We start from the raw sequence: 26,835 nt of genomic DNA, 5'->3' as shown, positions 1-26,835 counted from the left end.
ACAAAAGTGGAAAATAGATGTGTTGACACGGCTTGAAAAGAGATTTCACGCCCAGAGGTGGCAATTAGGTGACAATATAAGAGGAAAAGAAGAAGAGGATCACCAATATTTTTTGCTTTGGTGACTTTTGAAGATGGGAATAAAATTTGACAGACAGGAATTAAGTGGACCACTGAGTAAGTGACAAGTTGACCACGGAGAATAAACCCCTTTAAATGTGCTTAAAGAGGGGCATTGTGAATTTTGAAAGAAGACGAGGAGCAAATTTTAAATCCAGGAAATAAACAAAGACTTGAATGATAAATATAAAAAAATCAAAAAATCTATTTATTTTTAATTGAAAATATCATTCGTTGAAGATTTCGAGGTGCCGAAAAAAAAACGTGCAAAGAAAATAACTGGATTTTTTTTCAATTTAGAATTTCTCGGAAATCGCACTTGACGAGAAAAGCAGCCTTTCGAGTTTAATATATAAAATTTGGAGGTTGAGAACTTTGAGGCACCGGAGTGAGATTCGCAGCATCCGAAGGCAGCAGTTGAACTCGAGAGCATCTCTGGGGGGCGGGGTCTGCACGTCCAATGAAATCGTGGTCGGGATGCGTGCGCGCGATTGGTCTCGGAGCTTGATATCAAAAATTCCGGAGGGGTGCGGTACAAGCCGAGTGCGCGCAGCACGACACGAATTGAGACATTAAACATATAAATAACGAGAGGGTAAATGTACATGGCCAGTACATGCACCAACCAGAGCAATAATAAATATTAAACGAGCGAAACATTAAATATTTACACGGCAAAAAAGCGCCGCGCCACCAGCAGATATTGCTTTCCGAATCAATACACGCGAATTTGAACTGAGAGCGAGTGCGAAAATCGATAGAAAAAAAGAGTCGCGCCGCCGCGTGATGTATGCAACCGGGAGCTGCACCAGCGCCCAAATGTTTGCATAACTTTCACTCCGGCAGGGGTGCGGAGGAGCGTCGAACTTTTGTTTCCAAGAGAGAGAAAAAGGGACCAGAAAGTTTTGGAGTTTGAGAATTTTTAAAGCTTTTGAACGTGCTTTCGCAAAATACAAAGTTTTTATAATCCTAAAATATAAATTAAAGGTTTTTGCAAAAGGCGAAAACAATTGTTTTAATTTTAGTTCTCTATGAATCAAAAAATATAGAAAATCCTCTTTTCTAGATATTATTGTTTTTAATGTGTCCACATTTTTACAATATTTTGTTTACACTCAGCTGTTGAAAACAATTTATTAAAAAAAAGAAATTGTTTGCCCAAACGGCACTAGCCAGAATTTTGCTAAAACTTCCTACTCTTCCAAGATCCGTCAAAGTGAGCTTTGGTTGACTAATATACATACACTTTTGGCTGCAAAGGAAGAATTTTTTTAAATTTAATGGATTTTAATTTATATGTCATAGAAAACTCTAGCCCACATTTAACTAAAGAGAATGGAAATTTTGTTTCCTGATAATTTTGGCTATACTTCCGTTGTTTATATTAAATTATAAAAGGTAATAAAACTAATTTTGTACGTTTGATATCTTCTATAATATCAGGTGTTAATAAGAAAATAAAATATTATTACCAAATAAAACAATTATTAAAAGTTCTATTTAATAAAAACGTTTTATAATATGTATAATTATAATTAATTTAATATTAACTATAAAGTAATTGTATTCTAAATTTATGGCAAAAGTATGACTTAGCAAAGTGCAATTAAGAAAAAAAACAGGAAGTATTTAAAATTATAGCTATTTTCGGCTTTCCTTTATTCTCTAGATCTATTTTATCCTTTATTTCATGTCACACACCTTTGTGATTAATCTTTCAAATTATTTTCAGTTTTAGATATTTTACAAAATAAATCTTATAAAATACAATAAATCAAAATCATTTTGCTAAAAATGTTGCTACATCACAAAATCTAATGTAAAATAAATAAATCTGAAAACCATTTTTTGTCTTCTACATCAGAGGAAGAATTTGTCTACGCTTACAATTAGTTGGAAATTTATGAAGACGTTTCATATCAATATGGTGCATAATACTGGCACTTTTTAATTATCATTCAGATTTAATAACGCAGAAAGCTTAGCGCGGATCCGCGTTCTCCTTTGCCGGTCTCCTCTCTTTTATTTGCGGCGATTACTCATAAGCGCACTATTAAAATCTCCGCCGGTTGCATCCCCGCGGCCGGCACTTGGCGCACATACATGAGTAGTGCAGTAATGAAAAGGGAGATTTTCCGGGATTAGCTTGGCCTCATCGTTGAGCCACAGCACGTGTCTTTGTGACAACAAACGCAGCAGCCGCGTAATAGAGATGCCAGAAAGTGAACAATCAAAAATAAAAGTCAAAATTTCTGTCTGCGGATTTTATATAATTTAAAGCTCTTTATCATTAGCGCCGAGGATATGAACAAAAAAATAAAGAGAGGCACAAAGTTTTTACATCAATCGGTTTAAGAGAGGAGCAGGTTAGATCCATTAGAGCGAAGAGCAGATTCTGGAGCCGGCGTCTTTCAAATTGTAATTTATTCAGGAGCATAATAAAATGAGTCAGTTGTGAAGCGTCGCCTTTCAGAGGCCAGGACAACCGTCTCTCGTTTCAACACGAGATTTCTCTCAAGAGTTCATAAAAGTTTTTTATGCAACGTCAAAATAATAATTTGATCAAAGAGGCGAAGAGTATTAATTAACTTTAAATTATTGAAATTGAAATTTTACTTTCTCCGAAATTTGATTATAATCTGAGAGAACAGTAAATAATTGGAGCATTGGCACGGAATTTCTGTGAGTTGAAAATATAGAGGTGCTTATCAAAAGCAACCCGTAATTCCCCGAAAGCTGCTTACGCGCGATGGGAATAATAATAATAATGTGATACTGTTGACCAAAGTTTTGTCCACACAAAGTCACAAATGCGGGTAGAATTTAAAATAAATTATTTCTTTTGTTATTTTTTTCAAGTGCACTGATATATTTCAATCTTTTAAATTATGCTAATTGTTAATTAAACAGAAATAGAAGGGCTTAAGTAAAATTTCAATAATATATAAAATTAAAATTCAGCAATTTTGATCAGTTTTTCAATTCTCTTCAAAGAATTAACATGTTAAAAGTTTTAACAAAAAGAAATCGACTTTTCAAACTTATTAAAATGCGATTTAAATTGTTAGAGCTTTATTTAAGTTATATATTTTATTATAGTCTTGGTAATAGATCAAGCTGAGTGCCGACAAAAGAAAATTTATGCGAGCACATCAGCTGCTGCCAAACTTCTTCTCCGTGCGAGTGTAATTTTTGTCGGCGTTGCCGCGGTGGTAAAATATTTTTTATTGCTCTCGGCGTAGGTTGGCTAAACGGCCGGTTAAATCAATTTAATACCAATTTATTGCAACTCTCGCGGCTCGGCGCGTGAATAATACGGCGGTGGCGGCGGCGGCGGCGTTTGTTAACTTGTGAGTTATATTTTAAATTATCACGCGTTGCCTCTGCTTTTTACGCCATGCATATAAATACACATAAACGGATATACCCGAGGTGTGTGTGTGTGTAACGTATGTGGAATGCGCGCTACTGGAAACAGCGTAAGCTCACTAATAAGACTTGAATTGCGTTTAACACTTGCTCGAGTCCAATTTTATGCGCTGATTTTATTAATATACACAGCATTAAAATAAAGTGTGATATTTTGCTACAATTTATTTTAACGATATATGAAGAGGAATAATTTAATATGGGGAAATAAAATTATATGGGAAAACAAACTATTTAATTCCATCAAAGAAGACAAAGGGAATAAACAGAGATTTTTTTCGTCAATTCGATCCAAGGAAAAGATTTCCTGTTAATTTTTGTATAACAGAAAAATGAAAGGATAAAAAAATAACAATAAAATTGAGGTATTATGCTTTTATATCTTCTTTAACTAATAATTTGTAATAAAAAAAAAAAAAAATTATATTAAATTAATGAAACAAATATTAAAGAAAATTATAGATCCCTGCCTAATTTTTCTATTTTTATTTTCGTTTGTAAAATAAAAATAACACACAGTGATGACATTTGGTCTACTATAAATGTAAAAAAACATATTCAAGATTTTGCTGGAAATTTCGATAAAAAATAAATAAATAAAAACAAGCATACCATCTTTTGCTGAATAAATTGTTTTTCAATATTGGTAAAATCCCATATCTTACCTTTACCTCTTCATAAAATAGCAGAATAAATATTTACTAATTTTAACTTCCTTCAAATCAAAATTAAATTGATTTTCAGACATTCTTCGAAATATACCAATTTGCGATCTCCTCCTGCACAGAATAAAAGTGAATGACTTTTTATAAAAATTTATTTTTGTTTGATTTCATTCAACTCTACCGCCATATAACGTTAAAAGGCCTTTTATACATCTTTATTTTTTCTAAACCTTCACTCTCGTAGACAGAATGAAGAGGCTTGAGAGAAGGGCATATTTATTTCGGATTGTGCTGAAAAAATGAATCAGGCGTCAAAAAATCGTGCGATTCGATCTCAAATAATATAGCTTTGGACGTACAGATATAATAGCTGCCAAACAGAGAGGCCAAATATTTGAATATATCAATGGTCGGAATCACGACAAATTGAGTGACTTGATATCAGATGCAGGCCGGCTCCTGACGTTCTGATAAATTTCGAGATCATAACAGGTTGAGCGGCACGACGTTGGCGTCTGTCAGACTCTTTCTTGATGTTGTAATTCGGAATGCGTGTCCACGTTGAATATACAAAAAAAAAGAGTTGTTAGTCGCGATGGGTGCTGCACAAACCTGGGTGGATTTTTACGTTGAAAAAGCAGCAGAGAGTAAAAATCCAGAGAGATATCACGCATCAACTGTTTTCTCTCTCTCTCCTCCGAATTTCCATGTAAAATGAATTCGAAATTCAACATTTTTATCACGGCCGGACCATCTGGAGCAGTGCCGTCCTCTCTCTGTTTATGATTTTGACGGCTTTTAATACACACGTCAGACGATTCGGTGTATATATATTTTTTCCGAGAGTGGAGAGAGATATGAAAATGTGTAACGAAACAAACGAGTTAAAAGCATGAAAAACATTTTCCTCTTTTTTTTATAAATATACACTCGAGAGGGTCTGTAAAATATTAATATTTTATTGCACACTCAACTTATGTAATATTTCTCCGGCTTCGTCATTTGAATGTTTTTATTTCCAAAGAGTGATATTAAAAGGAAGAAGAAAAAGAAGAGAGGCACCCATTACGGCTGAATTGAAAAATAAAAAGCCGAGACCAGCCGGTCTCTTCTTAAAAGCATGTTGAATCGAAATTTACGATTGAAAACTCACACAATAAAGTAAGGATTGCAGAGGTTAAAGGAGCTGCGGAGATTTGAGCCGAGTCTGGCCACTTGCGCCGGCACCAGAAAACTTTTGCCAGTCGCGCGTGCACGCGAATTCCAAGGATAGGCGTTTCCGTTTTGCGAATATTCAAACGTCCAGAGCAACACACTTGACGCGTCGGTATATAATCTGCACGTTATTGCGCTTTTTATAGATTATATGCCACGAGCCTTCCCAACTGCTTTTGATATGCCACTTAACACCAAATTAAGACACATCATTATTAAAAGTAATCTTTCAAAAAAACTGTTTGTAAATATGAATATAAATATGAATTTTAAAAACGATGTACTAACATGCAATTTTATTAGTTAAATATTAGCAAATTTCTATGGAAACTTGAGATTCTGTTTAATAATCATGTATATCTTTAAAATTTTTAGAATTCTTCAGAAATTTAAAAGAAATCAAAGTTTTTTAATTTAAATTTGTCAAATTTAATTAATATCCAAAAGATTGGGCCACCGTCAATGACGGATGAAAACTTTTAATACATCAAGGAAAGTCCAAGCATAAGTAAACTTTTTCAACTATTTTAATCAGGGTCAATTGATTGCATCGAAGGATGGAATCCCCCTTAATTAGAGTTATTAGTACCCAACAACTTTTAAATCCAATGGAAAGTGTAAAATATCATATTTTCATTTCGTCAAAATTTAATTTGATATTTGCATTGAAGTTGATTTTGCTGTAACTTTTAAGACTTCAGTCATAAATGGAAAGAAATTTATAAAAACAATATAAAACTGGTTATGCAAAATTTCCTTGAAAAAATAAAAAATAATATAATTACGGATAATTATAACAAGGTAAACTAATTTATACAAATAAAAAATAAATTTTAATTACTTTTTCATTGTTTTTAATTATAATATAATAAACAATTTATTTTAATTTATTACATTTTAAGCAAAAAATACATTGTACTTGAAAGTTAAATTTGTGCATAACTACTAACAAAACTTAAAACATAACAATATGAAAAAATATACATATTGACTCTACAAATAATCTAATCATGCTAGTTTGGTTAAAATCGGTTTCGATTCTGAACTCTGGATTGTTGGTTGGATAATTAATATAAAGATATTTATTAATTTAAATCACAAAAATTCATCAAATCATCAAATTAAAAAAAAAAAATTAAAACTGAAATAAATTTTTGAGAGTTCAGACAAATCCATTCAATAAAAAGAAAGTGCATATAATGTATTTAAAACTTAACACTGACAAAAGAATTCGTTTTGGAAAATTGTCTAAAAAAGCATCATGGACGATTACATGGTGGAGCGATTTTAAACAAATAAGCAGAGAAAGTCTGTCACTGTGCAATGAGACAAAAGAAAGTGTATAAAAACGGAATTCACGCCCAAATCAAATCACACGGATTTGGATCGCATCAGCGCAGCTCGTGGATTATTTGCCGTGCCGCGTGCGCAGCCATTCGAAAAGGAAACAGCCATCGGCCGGGGGTGCGAACGAGAGAGGGTGGTTGACACGGAAATTCGGAGCATCTGCGAACTGTGCATGTATCACGTGCATTTCCATTCCATAATGAATAAAATAGAATAAAACGCCGCCGAGGCCGGGGGAAAATTGGGTGGTTGTTGTTTGGCAGATGCTGACGACTGATACGCAGCGCTAATAAGGGAGGAGGTTTTTGCTCTTTTGTGTTCTCCACCCCAGCCAGTTTCGAAAAGGTGCACGCCGAGTATAATGTGTATCAACGCCCCCTGCGGCAATTGTTGTTCTGTGTATATTACATTAAATAGGCGCAGCAGAGGAGAGGGACGTGCAATGCTTTTGATACTCTCTGAATTTTTTGATACTCACTTGCACTGTTCATATGACTGACAGCAAAAACTCCTTTTCAAAAACACGACCCTCTCTCTCTCTGATGACAAAAATGCACGGTAGAATTCAAGCCGGGGTTGGAAAAAAAGTATAAGGCTGCGGCCAGGTAGACTTTCTGAGCCGTTCTGTATATGAAAGCTCAGAGTCTTAATGTGCTTAAATCTTCAATGAGATTAAACGGTTTTGTTGTTTGAGATCAATTCGTTTAATTTTTAAAGTCAAAGAAGAACAAATATATCACTTTAAGTTTATTTGAAGTCAATTTATTTTAAAAAAATGTTATCATTTGATGGATTTTTATTACTAATTATGGTCTTTTGAGGATCAAAATCATTGTTATCAATTTAATGTGATAGCTTGTTATGGAAATAAATTTTTTTTTAATTTTTAATAACTAAATTTTTGTAAATATTATTGCATTGTGCACAAATTTATCTGTAAAATGCAATAAATTTTTCTATAAATATAAAATTAATAAAAATAATTATCATAATTACAATACAATAAATAAAAGTAAATTATTAAATTTTTACATGTAAAATTTTTTCAATAACATTTAGTATTTCTTATTAAATATTAAATAAATTTTCGGCCTTAAATAGACTCTATTTTTTTTTTAATTTTAGCAGATCATTAATTTTAAAAAGAAGCGATTTAAAATTTTTCAATTTTACTTCACTTCAGAATTTCTATTCTACTTTAATTTTTTTTATCAAAGCTTTTTTATGTTAAAATTTCTGCTCTAATAAAATTATAATTTTCACGTGCTCAAAACTAAAATAAGTCCCTCTCCTTACACATTTCAGTTTTCTTTATAATCGTTGAAAAAAATCTCCCGCTTGACGCATTTTAATTTGCATTTAATTTCAAGTTCAAAACGAGAGCGTGCTATGCGGTATCAGCCTATCTTTTAAATTTTCAGCCCGCCAAGCTAGTTTTCCACAAAATTTTAAGCGATGCAATCTGCAATAATTTCGCCGTGCGGACCGAATTAAAATGCAAATTGGCCGCCGTCTTTTTGAACCTTCGTATACGAAAAAAGGCAAAAGCACAGCCGGCTGGAAACGTGTGATAGCGCGGCGCGAGTTCCACAATAATTAACATTTTCCTCGGCCGACGAAAATACTAATTTCGTGTGCGCATTAATTCGAAGAGCATCTCGCCGCCTATATCTTTTATTTCTCTGCTACAATTCTGGGCAAACAAACTGACAGCATCAGATGCCGAGCTGTCTGTTAACTGTGGCGCGGCACGAAGCTTTATACTGTTGAAATATTGTGCTTCTTGAGTAGGGCTCCCTATCTCTCTCTGTATAAATGTATGGCACAAAATAAATAAGTGACAACAATGCCCGTCCGCCCGAGAGTCCAACGAGAAAGACCCAGGGCGAAATGTTTGATATTTTTTCCCATTATTGTGCAGCTCTGTATATCAAACAAACGCGTGTCAGGATGGAATTTCATTTTTTTTTATTCAGCTGGAAAAAGAGGAAGTTTGGAACTCGAGCCGTCAAAAGTCACTCCAAGACTGCTGGAATTCGATTCAAAAGAGTTTTTGTGCCAATATGTATAAATAAATTCTCTTTCGGGGGCGGAATATATGAATGCATGGCCTCGCCTGACAGGCAATTTGCCTATTAATTTGCTGCCCGAAGGCGAGAGAGAGAGAGAGAAGCGCCCTGCTGCGTTTCGTTGCTCCTGTAATTGGCTTCCTCTCTTGGATGCTCATTTGAATGTGTGATTCAAATTGAGTGGAATAGCTTTGTATTTTGTAACATGAAATTTGAGCCGTATAACATATTTCTATTCAAAAGGTTCAAATGTATACAAGACTGATATATGAGAATAGGAAATTTTTATAAAGTCAGCAATTTATAATTTATTCTTGCTATTTTAGCAATTTTAAAAACATGTGCAGTGAAACTATTATAAATGGTATTATTTTGTCAATTAAGTATCTGCATATATTTTTTCTCCGTCATAAAATTCAATAAAATTATAAGGACAGTTGTTTAAAAATCCCCAGTTCATTTATCATGATTCGCGCGCGAATTGCCGCAGTTTTCTCAGTAAAATTGTCTAAAAATTTAGGTTTATTTCAGAAGTAAATATATTAAATTATCACATTAATTTTGAATTTAATGCCAGTTTTCGTGAAAATACTGGAAAATACAGATAGGAAGAAGTGAACATCTTCTACCGTTGGGCTTGAAGTTTATTAATTTTTGGACACATTTATTTAATTTTCGGATCTCATTTGATAATTTATTTCTTAATTAAATATTGAGGAAATGTGGACAAGATAGCTGTTAATTAACGAAAGTTTTTCCAATCACAAATTCATATGCGTAATTTAATATGGTCACACTGAAAGTAAATATAACTTAAAATTATTTGTATTTTGATATTTTATTTAGTCTTCTTGGTGCGGATTTTGCAATTTTAAATTTTATTTATTTACTCCAGATGAATTGGAAAAAAATATAAATTAAACCTAATTAATAACAAAATAAGCAATTTATTAAAAAAGATAATAAAAAGGAATAGAAAGAAATTAAAAATAAAAACTAATTATTAAAATTGTGTAATTATTTATTAGCTGAATTTTTACATTTTTTATCTCATAGATTTTAATTTTGAATGTCTTTTTCGGTACCATAGATTCTAAATCAGTACAAAATAAGAGAGGGCCCTTTTAAAAGAATTATCCGAGGAATTTTCCTGGAATGCACCCAAGAACGTTCTCAGCCCGATATCAAATCAGATCAAAAAACCACCCTCTCCTTTTCACATGGGGTGTTACATATAAAAAAAGGAAACTGACGCGGTCGTTTTCACCCTGGTGCAATAAAATAACAATAATGCGGTGCGGATTCGCCATGATATCTGCGGCGTGATCTCGGCGCGTCTTTCTCATATTCCGCCCTTACACATGGTGAGCGAGTCCATTAATTTCCCGTCCCCAAAAGCATCCCCATTGCAGCCGGGGACAATTTCACGGCACGCTGCGCACATTGAGCGAGAGGCCAACACGGGCAATTATGGAGTGATGTGTGGACAGGGTGCTTCAGGGAGGCGTGAAAACACACTCGCGCGCGCATCTGCAGCCTCGCTCGCTCGAAACAACAATGCAAAGACTGGCCCGCTATTTCTGAAAAATATATAGATCTCTTTCGGCCGAGATAAGAGAGAGCATTGTTGACGACGCTCCTCGTGGTTTCTTTTTATATTCTTACGCCTGTGAAAGAGATTCATTTGTAAAAGACGCACGATTCTCGGAATATTCGCGCAGCATCAAAGGATGCGCTGCTATTATGTAAAAAAAAGAAGAAATCAAAATAATGCACCCTCTGTTCTGCGCTCGTTGGAAAATTTCAGCGAAGCTCAAAATAAAAATGAGGGTGAGTAAAAATAGAATTTTTCACGAGAATAATTTTTCCCAGATTAATTTTTACAGTTCAATTAAATTTGATTTTAATTTACAAAATTATTCGCATTTATATAAATTTTCAATAAAAAATATTTAATTTTCTGATTTAGATTTTATGAAATTTGAGTTAGAATTTTAGGTAGCAAAATATAACTCGTTCTCAAGTCACTTTTTTAATTGTCATTTCGCTAATTTAAAATTAAGTGTAAAAACTAGATAATTTTTGTATTTTCTATATTGAAACAAATCAAAAACACTAACAAGTAATGGTTTTGAGGTGAGACACCACGATTTTGATGAAAATTGGTGGTACAACTTCTACATTGGGACCCCAGAACGACCATTAATTTTTGGCCAACTTTCCTTGTTTAATTTTTGTCATTTAAACTCCATGTAATTTGAATTACATTGAATAAATTGAACAAAATATATACACAGAGGACGCTTTTGTTGCCGACATTTCCTATTGTTTTCAACATGCATTTAAATGGAAACTACCAACCCCTGTGAAATTGGCCCACTTTTGATAGCCATTCCAGAACACCCAAGGGTAGTGCAAGTTGCATACCAACTTTCATCAAAATTTAAAAAGATTGCACAATTGTTTTGAAAAAAAAAGGTTAATTTTACAGAAGGCGCGACGTGTTTTTTTGGAGGTTCGCAGTAAGTGTAAAACTAGAAAGCATCTTTAATTTTTTTTAAATATAATTTTAATGGAAACAATTTTGGATCTCTCCTCTATAGCAACTGAACGTTGTATTTTTTCATGGATCTTTTATATACAAATTCTTCTAAACGCAATTTCCGACCAACTGCACTCGACTCTCCTCTCACTTAATTTCTTTCTCATCAAATTGTATAACTTATCTGAGCGTTTGTGTGCAGCCGAGTGTTATGAGCAACTTCCTTTTTCTCTTCTCTCTCTCCCTGCGCCGCTTTTTTTTATCACAGATAGAAATTCGGTAGCCGCCGCTTTTCAATTATTTCGGTCTGCTCAGCTTTTGTCAGTTTTCGAGTGGTCCTTCAGCATCCAGGGTGCTTGAAACGCACATGCAGCAACACCTCCTACGCATGAGATTTGTTGGATTTTTTCCGTTTCTTAAAAATATATATACGCGTCGAGAGTATACGAATGAAAACAAACAAGGTGGAAAAAATGCATCGCTGCAGATTTTCAGAATGCGTACTCGATTTGACAGGTTTAAGTTGTTGGAAAAATAAACAGTCGCTTGTATATAAAAATAAAAATAATTTTGATCGATGTAAAGAGAACTCAATTCAAAAAATGTATGCGTCAATTCAAATTAAGTCTGTTATTAATTTTCTTTATATGTTGTGCATGATCATGCAGCATGGCAGACTGACAATTAAAACCTTGTTGATCCGTATCAATTTCATATATTTTTCTTATTTAAGGTCGTCCGAAGGCGACTTGTTATCCTCAGCACAATTAGTTTAATTATTCATATTTTATGCGTTATACGGTGTTCAAAACTTCAAAGCCGCAGGCAAATTTCTGTATGTTTTATTTTAGCTTAGAAATACTTTCTTTAAAAGAAAAAAATTTAAAACGCTGCTGCAGGTAAGAAATTTCATTAAAATGATGCCAATAAAAGTAATAAAACCCAAAAGATTTAGAACAAAAAAGGGTCTTTTATAAAAAAAAAAAAAAAAAAAAAAAAAAGTGCTAATTTTTTACCTCAGTTTTTATGTTGCTAGTTGAATCATTTAGAGAGAGAAAAGGCTTTTAAATATTATATCTTATGAAGCAATAAATATGTCAATTAAAATCAATTTTAAATCTGGCTTGAGTTTTGAATTTCTTCAAAAATGTCTAGATTTTCCGTAATAATTTCTCCCAAAAAACTGTTTCAAAAGTGCAGGTTTTAAAAAAAAAGTTTGAATCTCACAAATTAGAAGAAATAAAATTAATATAAATAATTGGATCATTAATCCTCCCTTTTCACATTTAATGAATTTAAACCTGTCATAAAATGTGTTCTTTGGAAACGCGATAGTCTTGAGGTTTTGTCATCCAAGTGTGCCGTCCCATAAAACTGCCTGCTCTTGTGTATAAAGTGAACTCACAACCATCCTAACACGTTTTGCTCTTTCTCAAATCGCACACAAGTAAAATAAAATGTGTAAAGCAACCTTCTTCCATTAATGTGATCATTTTTATACGAATATGGTCATCTCACAAATATAGTCACTTTTCGGAGACTTGGCTTTTGAATGTCGCGTCTCGGTAATTTATTGCCGGCGGACGAGAGTGTTTGTACGACTTGTTGTCCCGGTGGCGGCGGCGCGAGATTGCGCCTATTGTCGCGGCCAGGCAGATTTATATTTATAAATAAATTTTTACATTCGGCGGCTCCTCATGAGAAAAAGAGACCCGCCGTGGAGGAGCTCGCGCGGCCTCTCTCAAATGGAATTATGTAAAAATACAGTAGCTCCCGACTTGGTGTCGGACGCATCCTCTATTTTTTTATTTATATATGTAATACATAAACACATACATGGCCGGTCGGTAGCAACGGCCCGGCGCGCTTTTATCTTCGGGCCATTCATCAACTTCAAAACTATATTCTCAGTCCGAATAAAGTCGCGAAAAAGAAGTTCGAATGGAAATGAAAATTTTTAACACAAGTGCGTGCAATTACGGCGGGCTTTGCCTTTCTGAGTGTGTCGATTGTGTCGCTGTCCTGCCGCGGAATGTCGCCGCCGAGTTGTTCGAATTAATTTTCACGCCATTGTGATGAGAAAATTCTAAAATGACGTCAGAATAAAAAATAACTATGTGAGAGAGAGAAACGCAAAATATTAAGTTTAGTTTTATATTGATAAATTAGATATTTTTTAAATTTAATATTATTATTCATATATGACGGGTAAATAATTTAGTCATACAATGTAATAAATTTATTTTATTTTATTTAGTTAAATTATTAATTTATTTTGTATATTATTTTTACACTTTTATACTTTCCGTGGTTCATAATCTCAATATGGATGTGACCTTTGCAAAATGATAGTTATAATCAAAAAATAAATTTTGATCGACTATGGTAGTATCTTGCATGATTTAGTTTAAGCTCACAAGACTTATCAAAATGTGCTGTATGCATAATTGTAAAGACTATAATTCAAATATTTTTATTCAAAAATTGATTCTTTTAAAGAAAATTAGAGTAATTGTACTATTGAAATTAATTAAAGGAAGAATATTTGGGAGGAAAGCCAATTATTTAGTTTGTTAAACAAATTTTCAATCCAGAATCAAAAATTTATTTTGAAATGCTATTATATTATTTATTATGCTTTAGAAAAATTAGATTCTAAAATATGTTGTAAAATTACCATTTCGTCAGTCACATGGACAAATGGCCACTCGCAACAATTTTCATGTTTTCAACAATGAAAACCATTGTTCGAAGTGGCAATTTGTCGGCGTAGCCAACGATTTGGTATGAAAGTAATAAATAGTCAAATAATATACAGATGGTTTTGTTTGGCAAAATATTTATCGTAGTTTTCTTTTTGTTTTGTTCAATTCCAATTCCATGATGATTAATTAAGCAAGATTGAAAACTTCCGGCATCTGTTTGCATTCCATACAATATTTCTCAATTTTTTTCTCCCATTCCAAACGCGAACACACTCCTTGCTGCAGAATTCGATTATGGTGAGTTTTATCTTTATAAATTTCTATAAATATCATTATTTTTTCCTTCTAAAGCAAGCGCGGCCGTCAGGAGGCATATTTGTCAGCCACGGTCGGTCAACTCGCTGAGGTCAAAACGAGGAGCTCGAATAAATCAAATTAATAATAAAATGGAAATGAACCGCGCGCGTCCAAACAAATTGGCTCTGCCGAGAGGCCCATTAAGAATAGTGCAGAGCGCACGAATAAATCAAAAGCGTCGGTAATGCGAGAAGAGTGCAATCGGCACGCAGCATTAATTATTTATGAGATGGACCTTTGCACCGGTCACTCGTCTAAATGGACACGGAATATAATCATGCAACCTTTTTGAAGAAAATTTCAACCAACGGATCAGCGCGAGGTGGGAACCCGCGCTTCTGTGGGCAGCGCGACCACCAAACGCCGAGTGATACAAACCGTCGAGTTTCCGTAAATTTTATTTCAGAAAATGCTCTCAAATTGAAGAAAATCCTCAAATTATTTAGAGGGAAAAAATAAAAAATAAAATTTTATAATTATAAATTTTGTAAATTTACAAAAAAAAATCAGAATTTTAATCTAAATTAGATCCAACCAAAACCAAAGTAATAATTTGAGCTAATAATTATTTTCATCTTAAACTGTAATTTAGCATAAATCATTAGATGAACTGTGTTGATTGGTTCATAGTTTTAAGCTATTCTGGTTCTGATTGTGATATCAAAAATGATGTGAAAATATGATTTTGATTGTTATTCTTGTATTTTTTGCATTAATTAAAAATTGTACCTGTCTGCATGTGATTATAAAAGACTAATTTTAATTAAAATGCATACAGGATAAATACGTAAGAAGATTCAAAGCCTAATTTCTAATCATTTTAAAAGAAATAAGAACTTCTCCTAATACAGAAAATCAGGATTCATCAATTTCTCGCAGTTTTGCTCATTTTAAATTTGGTCTTCTATTTAAAAATAAAAATAATTATGTTTAATTTTTTTTTAATCCTTTCTGGTACATATCCAAAAAATCTCAAAAATTATTTCAGAAAAATTCCTAAATTTTCCAATGGTCTGCACAATTTTAAATTCTGCAAACTCATTTATTGCAAAATCCTTTTTACTCTCGAGCTCTTTACATCAAAAAATGCTCGTCGGCGAACAACAGAAAGACCATCTGTCCCTTTCCTAAAATTTAATGTGATTTCATTCCTGGTGCTTGACATCTGTAGAAAATAATAAAACGTCACCCGGCGCGGCTCACATTAAAAGCAGAGAGGGACACAAACTCTTTCCTCGTCCGCACAGAAAATGCAAAAGGTCTTTCTCCGCATTATTATTATACGAGAGATGCTCAAAATTTTCATTTTATACATCCACGGTGACGCGATTCATATAAAAGAGCCACAAATCATGTGCGGCAAGCAGATAATGAGCCAAAAATGTCAGAGGGTGAAAATAATATAAAAAATCGGCCGAATAGAGACGCTTTGAATTCAAAAGTTTTATATGTAATATTTAAGCCCACCCACTCTTTATATATGAAAAGGTTCCGATTCAACCCCGTGACGCGCCGCATACGATCAAAGAAAATACGGGGAGGAAGTTTTGCTGGAAATTTATTACACTCCGCCTAATAATCCCCTGCGGGCCGCTATGCAAATAGAAAGAGTCTCCCCGGATTTAATAGGGAAGCGATTTGTATCATAGAAGAGACTTTTGTGAATGCATGATTTACGATCTCACAAATCAACACCCGAATTTTACAATCTTATTCAGTAAAGAATTTGAAAAAAAAAAATGCTCTAGATTCAAATAAGTATATTCAATTGAGATAAAAAATAATTAAAATTTTAAGTTAAGGAAGGAAAAATATTAAAATTAAGCACTTATTGAAGGTTCAAACTCCACCCTGTGTCCAAAAGTCACGTCATTATTTGACTCCTTTGCGCATGATCGGCAAAACTTTCCGCCCTAACACTGCCCGATTACATCCCTTAAGTGACGCAAATAAGCCTAATCCATCATCGAGCTAATTTTAAATATAAAAGCAGTTTCTAAATCAATATATTGCGATTTTAAAACAGCAACTAAACGATCGAGTGAAATTATAAATAAAAAATTAACCCTTCTACTAAATTATTTGTTTAACACAATAAAAAAACTTGACAAAATTTATACAATTTCTATTAATTTACTTTTAATTTGTGTTTTTAAATTAAATTTGCACCAGTCATACAAATAAAAGTATTTATTTTATGAAATTTTTTGCAATATTTGCCAGGGATTTAATCAAATTTGAGTTTAATTTTTTTCCGAATTTGCACCTATTTCAGTTTCTGAAAAAACCAATTTTCCTGATACAAGCAGTTGGCTTTTCTAATGTGTGATTTAAAAAAATGTGTCATTTCGTACTCACCCCAGTTATTTTTGGGAAGCGCAGGTAGATTTTTGCTGCTGTCGTCGATCGATCTCGTGTTCCTGAGGGATGCTGCGAAACTGCACGTCGGAAGGTCGCAGAGGCACTCAGGGCAGAGAGAGGCTGCGAGAGGTGGCCGGCCGGGAAACGAACCGCACGTGCATATGAGCGAGGAAGATCTCAACAGCAGTAGCTGGCAATCTATTATACATGGGCCGCGCGGAGAGAGCTGAACGTGTTGCGGGGGGCGGCACTCGCTCCATGGCTGCCGCGAATCCAGCAGGGGGAGGGGCAGCGGCACCTAAACGGGGGGTGAGGGCGGAGGTTGTCCGAAGCGTGTGACGTAGAACGCCCAGTCGGTCGAGCCACAGTGGCCACCGGCCAAATGGAATGTGCACGATAATCTAATGAATTATGAACCATTTGTTTCCCGGCCGACAGCGCCGGCCAGAGTTAAAAGTATAGTTGCCTCTCTCCTGAATAAAAAATGTACACCAGGGGACAAGACGCTCTGCCACTGTCATCAAATTTTCAAATAGAGGAAAAAAACCCGAGCCTTTCCGACCCTGAGCTTGATATAAATTAAAAGAACTGTTTTTGTTTATATCCGGATGGAATTATATAGTTTTTGTTTTTTCAGTGAAATACGATTGAATAAACTTTTTCAATTTTTATATTTGCAGCAGCCATGCTGGTTCAAGATTACAATTCATCATAATAAAAAGATCCGTCAAAATCAAAATAATTCAACAGATCAATCTTTACAATTTTATGTCACAAAATAATAAACCCCCAATGGTCACATATAAAAGTGCTTTGTGTGTCGACAAAAAAGCCGTGCACATCAAATGCAAGTTGAGGCAATTTTAATATTTTTCTCCTAAACCAACAGCGAGGACTCAGCATTCCATGTCTTCTTCTTCGCTGCTACCTTCGCTGCTATCACCTTTCCTCCTCGTCCTGCCGTTGGTTGTTGGCTCGTCTAATTCTTCCCCTTCGCTTGCATCTTCATCGACTTCTTCACACCTTTCTTCATCGTCGTCCTCCATTGCGTCGGAATCATCCGATTCTGCTATGCTCAAATTATCATCCTCACTTGAATCTTCCGAATCTGACGAGCAATTAAAAAATACATTTAATTCAATTCTTCACAAATTATGTATAATTTTAGGATTAAGGTAACAAGCTTTAACAAAATTTTAAGTAAAAATAATTAAAGAACAAGTGGATTTTAAAACAGGTTTAATATTAAGGTTTTGATTGAGTTTTAGAAATCAAGTAATAAAAATAATGCAATCTAAAAAAATTATCTTTTTTATACCAAATTGTATGATTTGATTTGGTATTCACATTTTATTTTTAGTAATATTCAGGCCTTTTTCAAATGAAAAATAACTTAGTTATTTTAAAAAAAATAATGAGTACATCAAAATCCCAAGTATGAATTTGCCTAATAAGAAAATACAATTACCATCTTCAATGTCGTAACTTGTGACATGGCTCTGCTGGGGACTCATTTTCTTGACTTTCCCCCTGAGCGCCATTTGTGCCATCAGAAGGGAAAGTCTGCCCTTAAGTTTCATCAGGTTCTGCAGCCCTGCCAGTCTGACCTCCACAAGCCCAAGGATGGGCTGAATGAGCGCCACCAGCTGCGGACTGCCAAGAACCAACGAGCTGTGGTGCATCAAAATTTCCGTAATCCACTTTGTGGCCGTTTCACCCCTGAAAATCACAATTCATTAGCATTTGACTCAAATTCTTTCAAGCCCCCGAACAAGGGTCAGGTTGGTTGGGAAGCACAAATGTGCTAAGGGTGCTCGATTTCGGCAAGAGACCGACCCAATAGCCTAATAAGCTCACGGGTGCCATAAGCAAAAAAAAAAAAAAAATTCTTGCATCTTTATTTAATTTTGGAAATTTATCATGAATCGATTGCTTTGATTTTTTTCACAAAATTATTTATAGGGACTTAAAAGAAATATTTAGATCAATTGGGATTTAATTTAACAGATGAGAATAAACTCACTTCCACCCGCTCCAGTGCACAAGCACAGCCAGTTGTTGGACTAACATGGGCACATATTCGATAGGCAAATTTGCCACAGTACTTGAAATAACAGACGGATCCTTTGTGAGAAGAATCTCTTTTTGAAGTCCTTTGTCGTTACTTGCTAAGCCCTGAAATTACCATTCAATATTAGAATTGAAACACAAATAATTTTTTAAAGAGCCAAAATTAGCTTCCGAACCTGTTGTAAAAGTGCGGAAAGACTATCCGTGGTTGGACCACTGGGAATTCTTGTTTCCTCACTTTCCACTACTTTTTCTACAGACAAATTTTTCAGTCTGTCCTCGATGGGTAGGTGAATGGGCTTGGTGGAAATGGGTCTTTTGCTTCCCGTCGCAGTCACATATTGTGCCTCGCTGGAATTTCCTACAACTCGTGCATCCGATTTCTTCTCCGAAGCAACCTTCCTTGGATTCTTTCTATTGAGGAAAACGATATCTTTCTTGGTAGAAATGTTGCTCTGCGAATAACCAGCCTTTGAAGATTCAACGACAAAAGGTATCAAAATTACTAACCGTTCTCTCAAATCGTAGATTAAATGAGTCTCCGTAAGATAAAATAATTTCCAAAGCAGATTTGTAAGGAAACTTGGCAGCAACAATAGGAAGGAGTACGACGGCTGAATCGGCAGGTGCATCACTGTCTGCGATTTGGAGAGTCATCCTAGGCTTGGAAGGTGTCATACATTTCCTGGAATGCACAGAATCTCTGATAAAGAGAAGTCTCAAATCTCAAGACTAAAAGGGGGAGATGTGTTTTGAAAAGACTTATTTTCGGTTATCAACTTACCCATTGAGCGTTTCCGAGAAAATGCAAAGTGATCCTTCAGCAGTGACTGCTGAAAGATGGACCGAACCGTCTTTGGGAGAGACAGCCAAGTCCATTTGCACCGGAAAGTCTTGCAAAACTAGCATTGCAATGCATTCTTGTGTTCTCTTCTTCTTCTTTGATTTACCAACAGGCCTGAAATTAAAAGAAAAAAAGCAATGAAATTAAAAATCTCTTCCAAAATCAAATTATTTGAAGTAAAATATCAAGTGAGGATTTGAAAAAAATCTCAACATTAATTTTAATTATTGTTCAAAAAACCTAATCTTCAGTTCCTAGTTCTTAAAAGTCATTTCAAAATTTCCAGGCTCTTTTCGAGTTTTCTTTCTTTTGATATTTCAGATGAACTCACCAAACATTAATGTTTCGTTCTCCCTCAGCAATGCTGGCCAAGTGTTCGCCACTTGGAGTGAGGAGCAACTGTCGGATAAGACTGAGGTGCCCCTGGAATTCTTGGAGCACTTCCCTGGACTGAATGTCCCACACAGTTATGGTCCTGGACGCGCTAATGAGCCAATCTTCTGTCGGATGGCACAAAACAACTGTGATTTGTGACGGCGCTTTTGGGTTCGCCTTCCAAGACCTGAAACGGAGGGAGAAAGAATTGTTTAATTGAACAGTACTTTTAATATGAACCCAAGGCTTAAGAAAGTTTATTAAATCACTTCATTAATTCAACGATTCTATCAACTCGTGAAATAGGCTTATTATTAAACATTATTAAAGAATTTTAACTGTTAATTACGAGATGAATTAAATACAAATACTTGGATCGATAAATAATTTCATTGCTTAATCCAAACTATTACTATAAACTTTAATTCCGCTACTTTTTTATTTCAGTAAAATTTATTGTAAAAATACAATCGGATTAATTAAATTGAATGGAGGATCTCAATCGAGGTAGATTTCATGAAAAATTGAAACCGGGTGAACCTCGTTGCAAAGAAAAAATAAAGGACAACTGATCCCCCAAAAGGCAACCTGCAGTCTGCTGGTACATAAAACCAAGAGGGAGGAATTTATAAAAAATGGTGAGAACTTAATTTTCAACAAAGAAAAGTTGCAGAAATTTATATAGCAAAGGATTTTAGTTGGGACACAAAACCCTAGGTTTTAAAAGTACCAGCAGAACACAGGTTGCCTTTTGGTTGTCAGGTGTCCTTTATTTTTGTTTTCTTTGCAATGAGTTTTGCCCGGTTTAAATATTTCAATCAGATTATGTAATTGATTGTAAATTACAATAATAAATTAAATTTCACTTTGAAGAATAATATTCCTTGGTAGGGGCAAAAGCAAAACTCAAGAAGTAAATAAAAAAAGACACGTCGATTTCGTCTATCACAGAAAACTAGATTATTCAATCCAAAGTGGACATTTCCTCAAAAGTGGGTGTAGCCTTTTTGGAACTTTTGGCCAGAAACTTACTTTGTTTCCGTGTTTTTGCCCAACTGCCAGTGAATAATTTGGCTACTGGTTGTCCCGGCAAACACGTTGTTGTCCTTCGTAGCGATTGCCGTGACAGGGCTGCTGATAGAGGAGGGCAATTTTCCGCACACCTCGGCTCTACTGACGTCGTAGAAAAGAACATCGCCTTTGTCCAAGCCAAGCAGGACTCCGTTTTTTTCTGCTGCATCCTCAGCCTCGACCTTGCGCTTTTTTGCTTTTTTTGCCGGTAGCTGGAATGGAAAATAAAAATCAGTAAAAACGAATATTTGGAAATTAGGGCGAAAACTATGACACAAGACACACTGTTTCGAAAGTGAAATTTTTGTTTAGCATTTGACCTTGGGCCACTCACAAATGGTAAACAACCAAAATTTTTAGGCATTTTGATCAAATTTTGACTCGGAGAATTCACAAATTTCTCAAAATTTATGGTTAATCGATGAAAATCTAGATTATTAGCAATATTTAACCAATTTTAATGAGGAAATTTTAATTTTAAGATAAAATTAAGGAAATTGTGGGTAAAAATAGACTTAAAATTTTGGTTGGAAAATCCAAAATGAAAAATGGAGCAGTCATCAGGGTAACGGATTTTGAATAAATATTCGAACATTAAAGCAGATTTAGCCGAAATTCGGGCAAAAATCCAAGTGCGAAACGTGTCATGGTGTGGTCCAGAAGTTTTTCGTCGCCGTACCGAGGCGGGGAAGGCGGACGAGGTGGAAATCCAGCACAACGAGTGGATTCTGCAGTTCAAGTGTCCCTCGGGCACGAACTCCTGCACCAGTTTGCTAGATTTGGTCTCGAAGACTCTGAGTTTGCCGTCGCCGCTGCACAGGGCGAAGTGCTGCAAATCGGCCGAAAACGCCGAAGCATGATCGTGCGGCGCCATGTTCTGCTGCTCCACGTTTTTCACTCGCACCACTCGCCGACTCTCAACGCCCGCAGCCCATCAGCCCCGGGAACGTCGCGAAAAATCGGCCGAAAATCGTGCACGGCGATGCCAACGGTCGGCCTAACTCGTCGGCAAGGAAAATCGAATAGTTTCGGCTTGTCGGGACCACGTGCGGTGCCAGCCAGTGCGACGATAACACACAATGCGATCTTCTGCGATGCACGTCTGCATTAAGCTCAGTTTGCAAGCAGGCCAAGAGATGACGCCACCAGTAGTAATAATTATTTTTAACTACTTTTGGCGCGATTCTATGATGAAAGTTTGTAAGTTTTCTAAGAAAACATTATACAAACTATGTTCGCAGCAGGTTCGCAGGAAATAAATCTAGATAGCTGAATGTTGGTTAAATTTTAATTAAATGATTATCACTAAAATTTTTAACAATATCAAATGAATAACCTTAAAAAACTTAAAAAATATCCAGAAGGAGTTGAGAGTTTGGACGTTTTTTTTTGTAAATCCTGTGCTTAATTAAATTTTAATTATTTACAATAAATTGTTCAATTCTTTAAAATCTTTCCATTTTTTTTTTATTTTTCTAATAAATCAATCCTACTTTTTATTTATTTTTCTTTTCTTATTTTCAAAACTTATTATTTTGAAAATAATTATTTTTTTACCACAAATTTATTTCTCACTTATTATTATTTTAGATATTTTATTTTAAATATTATTCATTTGTTGTATGAATCTTAATTAATTTAAATAGACAACTCATAAGATATCTTAAATACCAGTACAAATTATATTTTGCAGCTCTTTATTACGTCCAGATATAGATTTAATTAAAAATTATTGTTTGATTAAATGCTCGTCAATAAAAATTAAATCTTTTTAATTTTTCGTTTTCCTCACTGTCATAGAAAATCATTATCATTAATTTCTCAATGTTTTAAATCCACTTGGACCTACACTACTTTTTTTCTAGCAAAAGGGTTTGAAGTTTGAAATAGAAAACAAGGGTGTAAAGTTAATAATTCATCTAATCCTTGTATTCTTTCTGTATTGACAACATGGCACAAAAATGTAAACTTTTGCAGAATAAAACTACAAGTGCATAATAGCCTTTCTTTCATTCATCATTTTACAAGTTCTTGGAGCACATTTTTTTGATCCACATTAGAATGCATTGTAATTTTTCCCTTAAAATTACACAGAGAGAGGAGAGAGAGCTTTGATATAATATATATTATTTTAATTAATAATATAGATGCCGTTTTTTTCTCAGGCTTTCCCGTTGTTTTAAAGAAATCGATGCTTTTCATGTTAGACCAATTTTTTATTGAAAATTCACTATATCAAGAGAATTTGAAAGGATTCTTCTTTAAACCAGCTACACAAAAGTTGGCTTAGCTGCTTAAAATTTTAATTATGCTCACGTCCAATTCCATCATAAATTACAATTTAATTGACTGCATAGGTGGCCGTTCTTATTTAGTACCATTGATAAAAAACGTGTGTCTGTGTTTTGTGTGTGAAAAAGTACAATTGAAAATGTGTGAAAATTATACGAGAATCATTAACATGACCGACCAAAACTCATTTTCAACTTCTAGCGTGGATCAGATTCGTCGAAAGCAATAATACAACAACAGTTCAAAAACAGGCAACACATCGAATGAATAATTAATTATAATGAATTAATGAGAGCTGCGAACAAAATTTGAGAACAAAAATACACAGAGCGCTCGCTTCTTCATCTTTCCTTAAACACCATATTGCTTCTCTGATATCAAGTTCTGAATTTCTGTTTTATTACATACTACGTAGTTATGTACTTTAGATTTACGTGAATCTCATAGCTTTACACTGGGAAACTCAACCAAAAAGCGAGCCGGAAACTTGCTAAGGTATATTTACCACGGGTCTATAGATCTCGGAATTTTAATTCATTAATTTCTAGGCGACGAACTCTCGCCTCCAGTGACAATTTATTACTTTTTTTCTCTCTCGCAACGATCTAGGATAATTTTACAAATACCGTTCTCGCCTAGGAATTTCAAAATACACTTACGCGAATCGTAAATATGGTACTACGCATCGAAAATGCTTAGTAGTCTCTCTAGGTACTCTAGCAGCGAAGTGACAAAAACGAGGCTTATTAGATTTATTCACTTGTCATATCCGTTTCACATCGAATAGTCCCCCTGGCTTGTGGACGAGCGAGTTACAACCTCTGGTTCGCAGAACTTCGTCGGTCAACTCGTCAACTTTGGTAGGTTTTACAACAATTAATAAATTCACATAAATGCTGCGTATGGTCTTTTTGCTGTCAGTGGGGGTTATTTGAACTCCGCGCGCGTTCGCTCTTTACTTTCTTTCTTTCTTCCTCTCTGAGATGCTCTTTTTTTCAACACATTCGTTCGTTCTCGTTAATAAAAAACTTAATATTTATGTACAAACTGTCTTTCAAAGTAGGGAAGAAAAGTGGATAAATGTACAATATATGGCAAATCATTGTTCAATTTTCATACGCAAGAAAAAAAAAATCAAAATCCGGAGCCCACCTTCTCTCACATATGTTTGTAATTGTGCAAGACCAAAAATACAATTTATATATATTGTTGCCATTTTTATACACAATATATATTCCAACGAACTTACTTTTGAACACATTCAACCGTTATTCATTTCTCGAATGAAACAGTTACGAATTTTATTTATCCATTTTTTGAATATGCTGTGACACATACAGAAGAACTCTCTTTTATCCAATTTGGTCACTATTGTGATCACACAGTCTTGGGCTACAAAAGTATGTAGTTGTTTATCTAGGCGCAAGAGGAAGACTACATTTTAACTACATATCTCATATATTATTTATATTTAACGTCGAGGAAGCTCGGCCGCTGCAAATGCCGGGCGCTTGGAAAATCAATTCAAAGACAGAAATCAGTCTGAAGAAACTTGTTTATTTCTTACGTTAGCTCCCGTCCTTTGCAGCGAGCGAGCTTGCGTTTGATTTTGATTAACTTCATTGCAGTGTGTGTGTGTGCAATGCAAATAGTTTTTGCAATCTTGGTGCTTACTCGAGCTTCGGGTCGCTCGTTTTTGTTTAGAGAAAAATACTTTTTTGCAAGAAAAAGAATAATTAAGGGATCAAGAGCTGAACTTCTTTAGTAATTGCGAGTTTAACTTTACGAGATGTCCGAGACTCTTCATAAATATGCATTAAGTAGGTGGTTTGTGTATGTTTCTGTGTGTCCTCTGTTTCAATGCTATTTTTAAACTAAGGATAAGGTTGTGTACTTCCCTAACTAGTGTTGTAACCGTTCTTCTTCCTCCGCCTTGTGTTGTTACTTATAATTTAATTGCTATTTGATATGTTCAGATCACCTTCATCATTTTTGTCGGGAAAGAAAATCAATTACGTCGGTTAAAAAACAGAAAAGTTTTAGCTCTACTTTATATGAAAAATGAAAAAAAAAACTCAAAAATCAATCACAAAAATACAAAACTCTCCATTTTACAAAAGAAGCAAAAACATCCCTTGTCTGCGAGTTGCCATGATTTGAACGTTGTCAAAAAATTATCTCCATAAAAAACGGGGGTTGGAAATCCGGTCGGTATGCAAAAATAACACCTACTTGCTATACAAAGTTGCAAAAAATTTGTTTGTTAGTCGTCTTAATTGGTATCGAAACGTCCAGTCGATCTTGTTGCTTGATAAAAACTTACTAAGAATGTAATTGAATAAAAATCATTGAGGATAAAAACGCGGCTCACAATCAGGTTATTTGTAAAAAACCACTTTTACATAATTATTGCTTATGTGGTTCAAAACTGTGAGATTAATGAGGTATGCAACATGAGCAATTCGTTCGACTGGACATTTGTTGGACAAAATAATTAAATATGAGACAGCACCAGTTACCAAGAATGCCAGCTGCTCCGTTCGAAAACACATTTCAGTTTTTCATTCAGTCATTAATCTGCTTGTATGCAAATCACACTTCAACACTGGTGCACTTGGGCTGACTAGTGCTTTTGCATACATAATTGCGGACATGTACACAAATTAAAATGAAAATAATGGCGTAGAGACGGCGTCGGGGCGCCGAGTTGATGAAACGAGGTCAGACGTTGCTGGTATTACTCCGAGAGAGATGATGAGAAGAAAATGAGAAGAAATTCCTCGGTTGGCACGCGATGAAGGAACGAAGAGGCGGGAAGAGGTGTATGGGTGTGTTCCGTGTCTGTGTGTTGTCTTGTGGTGTTGGTTGGTTGGTGGCTTCGAGTTGTTGGCCAGTCTGTCTACTCGTCCTCATTCCCGTTCTCCATGTTCTCCAGGTCGACGGGACTATCCCTTTTTAAGTGCATGCTGCCACTTATTGTGGAGGGGATCTGCCGGGACGACGAGAAGCACAGCTTCATTATGTACGGGAATTTGCCATCTGAAAATTGGACCAAGTTAAAAAAATTGCGATCAAATTATAAAATCAACAAGTCTTATTAAGAATACATAATCGGAATCATCAAGCACAAATTAAAATTGCGGAGTAATTTTTTTTATAAATTCTATGCACAGGCAAAGCTTATATATTTGATATTAATTTAATTACAAAAAATTCAATGTGGAGGAAAAAAATCAATTTAAAAGTTAGTAAAAATTATAATAAGATGGAATTCTACTTTCCGTCTTGCATTTAGTCTTTCTAAACTTTTGACCATTCATTTCTTTTATCTTTTATATTAATTCTAAATTTGATTTTTTTTTATTAAATCTAGG

The 26,835-nt window shown here is 34.6% G+C and overlaps 3 protein-coding genes across 4 annotated transcripts in view; all 3 read right to left on the bottom strand.

Moving 5' to 3' along the window:
* The window catches only part of LOC132200537 (homeobox protein otx5-A-like), a 33,116-nt gene extending 16,079 nt beyond the window's left edge, over positions 1 to 17,037 (bottom strand). Inside the window, exon 1 of the mRNA XM_059626059.1 lies at positions 16,807 to 17,037. The gene's annotated coding sequence lies outside the window, so the exon portion shown is untranslated. The remainder of the gene's footprint in view (positions 1 to 16,806) is intronic.
* Positions 17,038 to 17,461: 424 nt separating this feature from the next.
* LOC132199605 (WD repeat-containing protein 43) lies at positions 17,462 to 22,279 on the bottom strand. The gene is made up of 9 exons (XM_059624454.1): positions 21,849 to 22,279; positions 21,131 to 21,381; positions 20,055 to 20,285; positions 19,664 to 19,837; positions 19,390 to 19,564; positions 19,056 to 19,334; positions 18,833 to 18,984; positions 18,278 to 18,528; positions 17,462 to 17,917 (listed from the first exon to the last, which is right to left on the bottom strand). Exons 1-9 carry the CDS (start codon positions 22,041 to 22,043, stop codon positions 17,706 to 17,708), a joined length of 1,920 nt encoding a protein of 639 aa, XP_059480437.1. The 5' UTR covers positions 22,044 to 22,279; the 3' UTR covers positions 17,462 to 17,705.
* Positions 22,280 to 23,071: 792 nt separating this feature from the next.
* LOC132199440 (heterogeneous nuclear ribonucleoprotein L) overlaps positions 23,072 to 26,835 on the bottom strand; it is a 60,059-nt gene continuing 56,295 nt past the window's right edge. For both annotated transcript variants that reach the window (XM_059624145.1, XM_059624146.1), the window contains exon 13: positions 23,072 to 26,500. In XM_059624145.1, coding sequence (XP_059480128.1) covers positions 26,361 to 26,500 — 140 coding nt within the window. In that variant the 3' untranslated portion in view covers positions 23,072 to 26,360. The remainder of the gene's footprint in view (positions 26,501 to 26,835) is intronic.

The sequence above is a fragment of the Neocloeon triangulifer genome, unplaced genomic scaffold (genome assembly GCF_031216515.1).
Source record: "Neocloeon triangulifer isolate White Clay Creek 2 clone unplaced genomic scaffold, ASM3121651v1 ptg000014l, whole genome shotgun sequence".
NCBI lineage: Eukaryota > Metazoa > Arthropoda > Insecta > Ephemeroptera > Baetidae > Neocloeon > Neocloeon triangulifer.
This window is presented reverse-complemented; position numbering and strand designations above follow the sequence as displayed.

Excerpts from the sequence above, each read along its gene's own strand:
- LOC132199605 (XM_059624454.1), bottom strand. The coding sequence starts at position 22,043 with ATGGCGCCGCACGATCATGCTTCGGCGTTTTCGGCCGATTTGCAGCAC. Across the intron at positions 18,529-18,832 it reads GTGCACTGGAGCGGGTGGAA|GGGTGAAACGGCCACAAAGT; the intron begins GTGAGTTTATTC and ends TGTGATTTTCAG. Across the intron at positions 17,918-18,277 it reads AAGTTACGACATTGAAGATG|ATTCGGAAGATTCAAGTGAG; the intron begins GTAATTGTATTT and ends ATTGCTCGTCAG.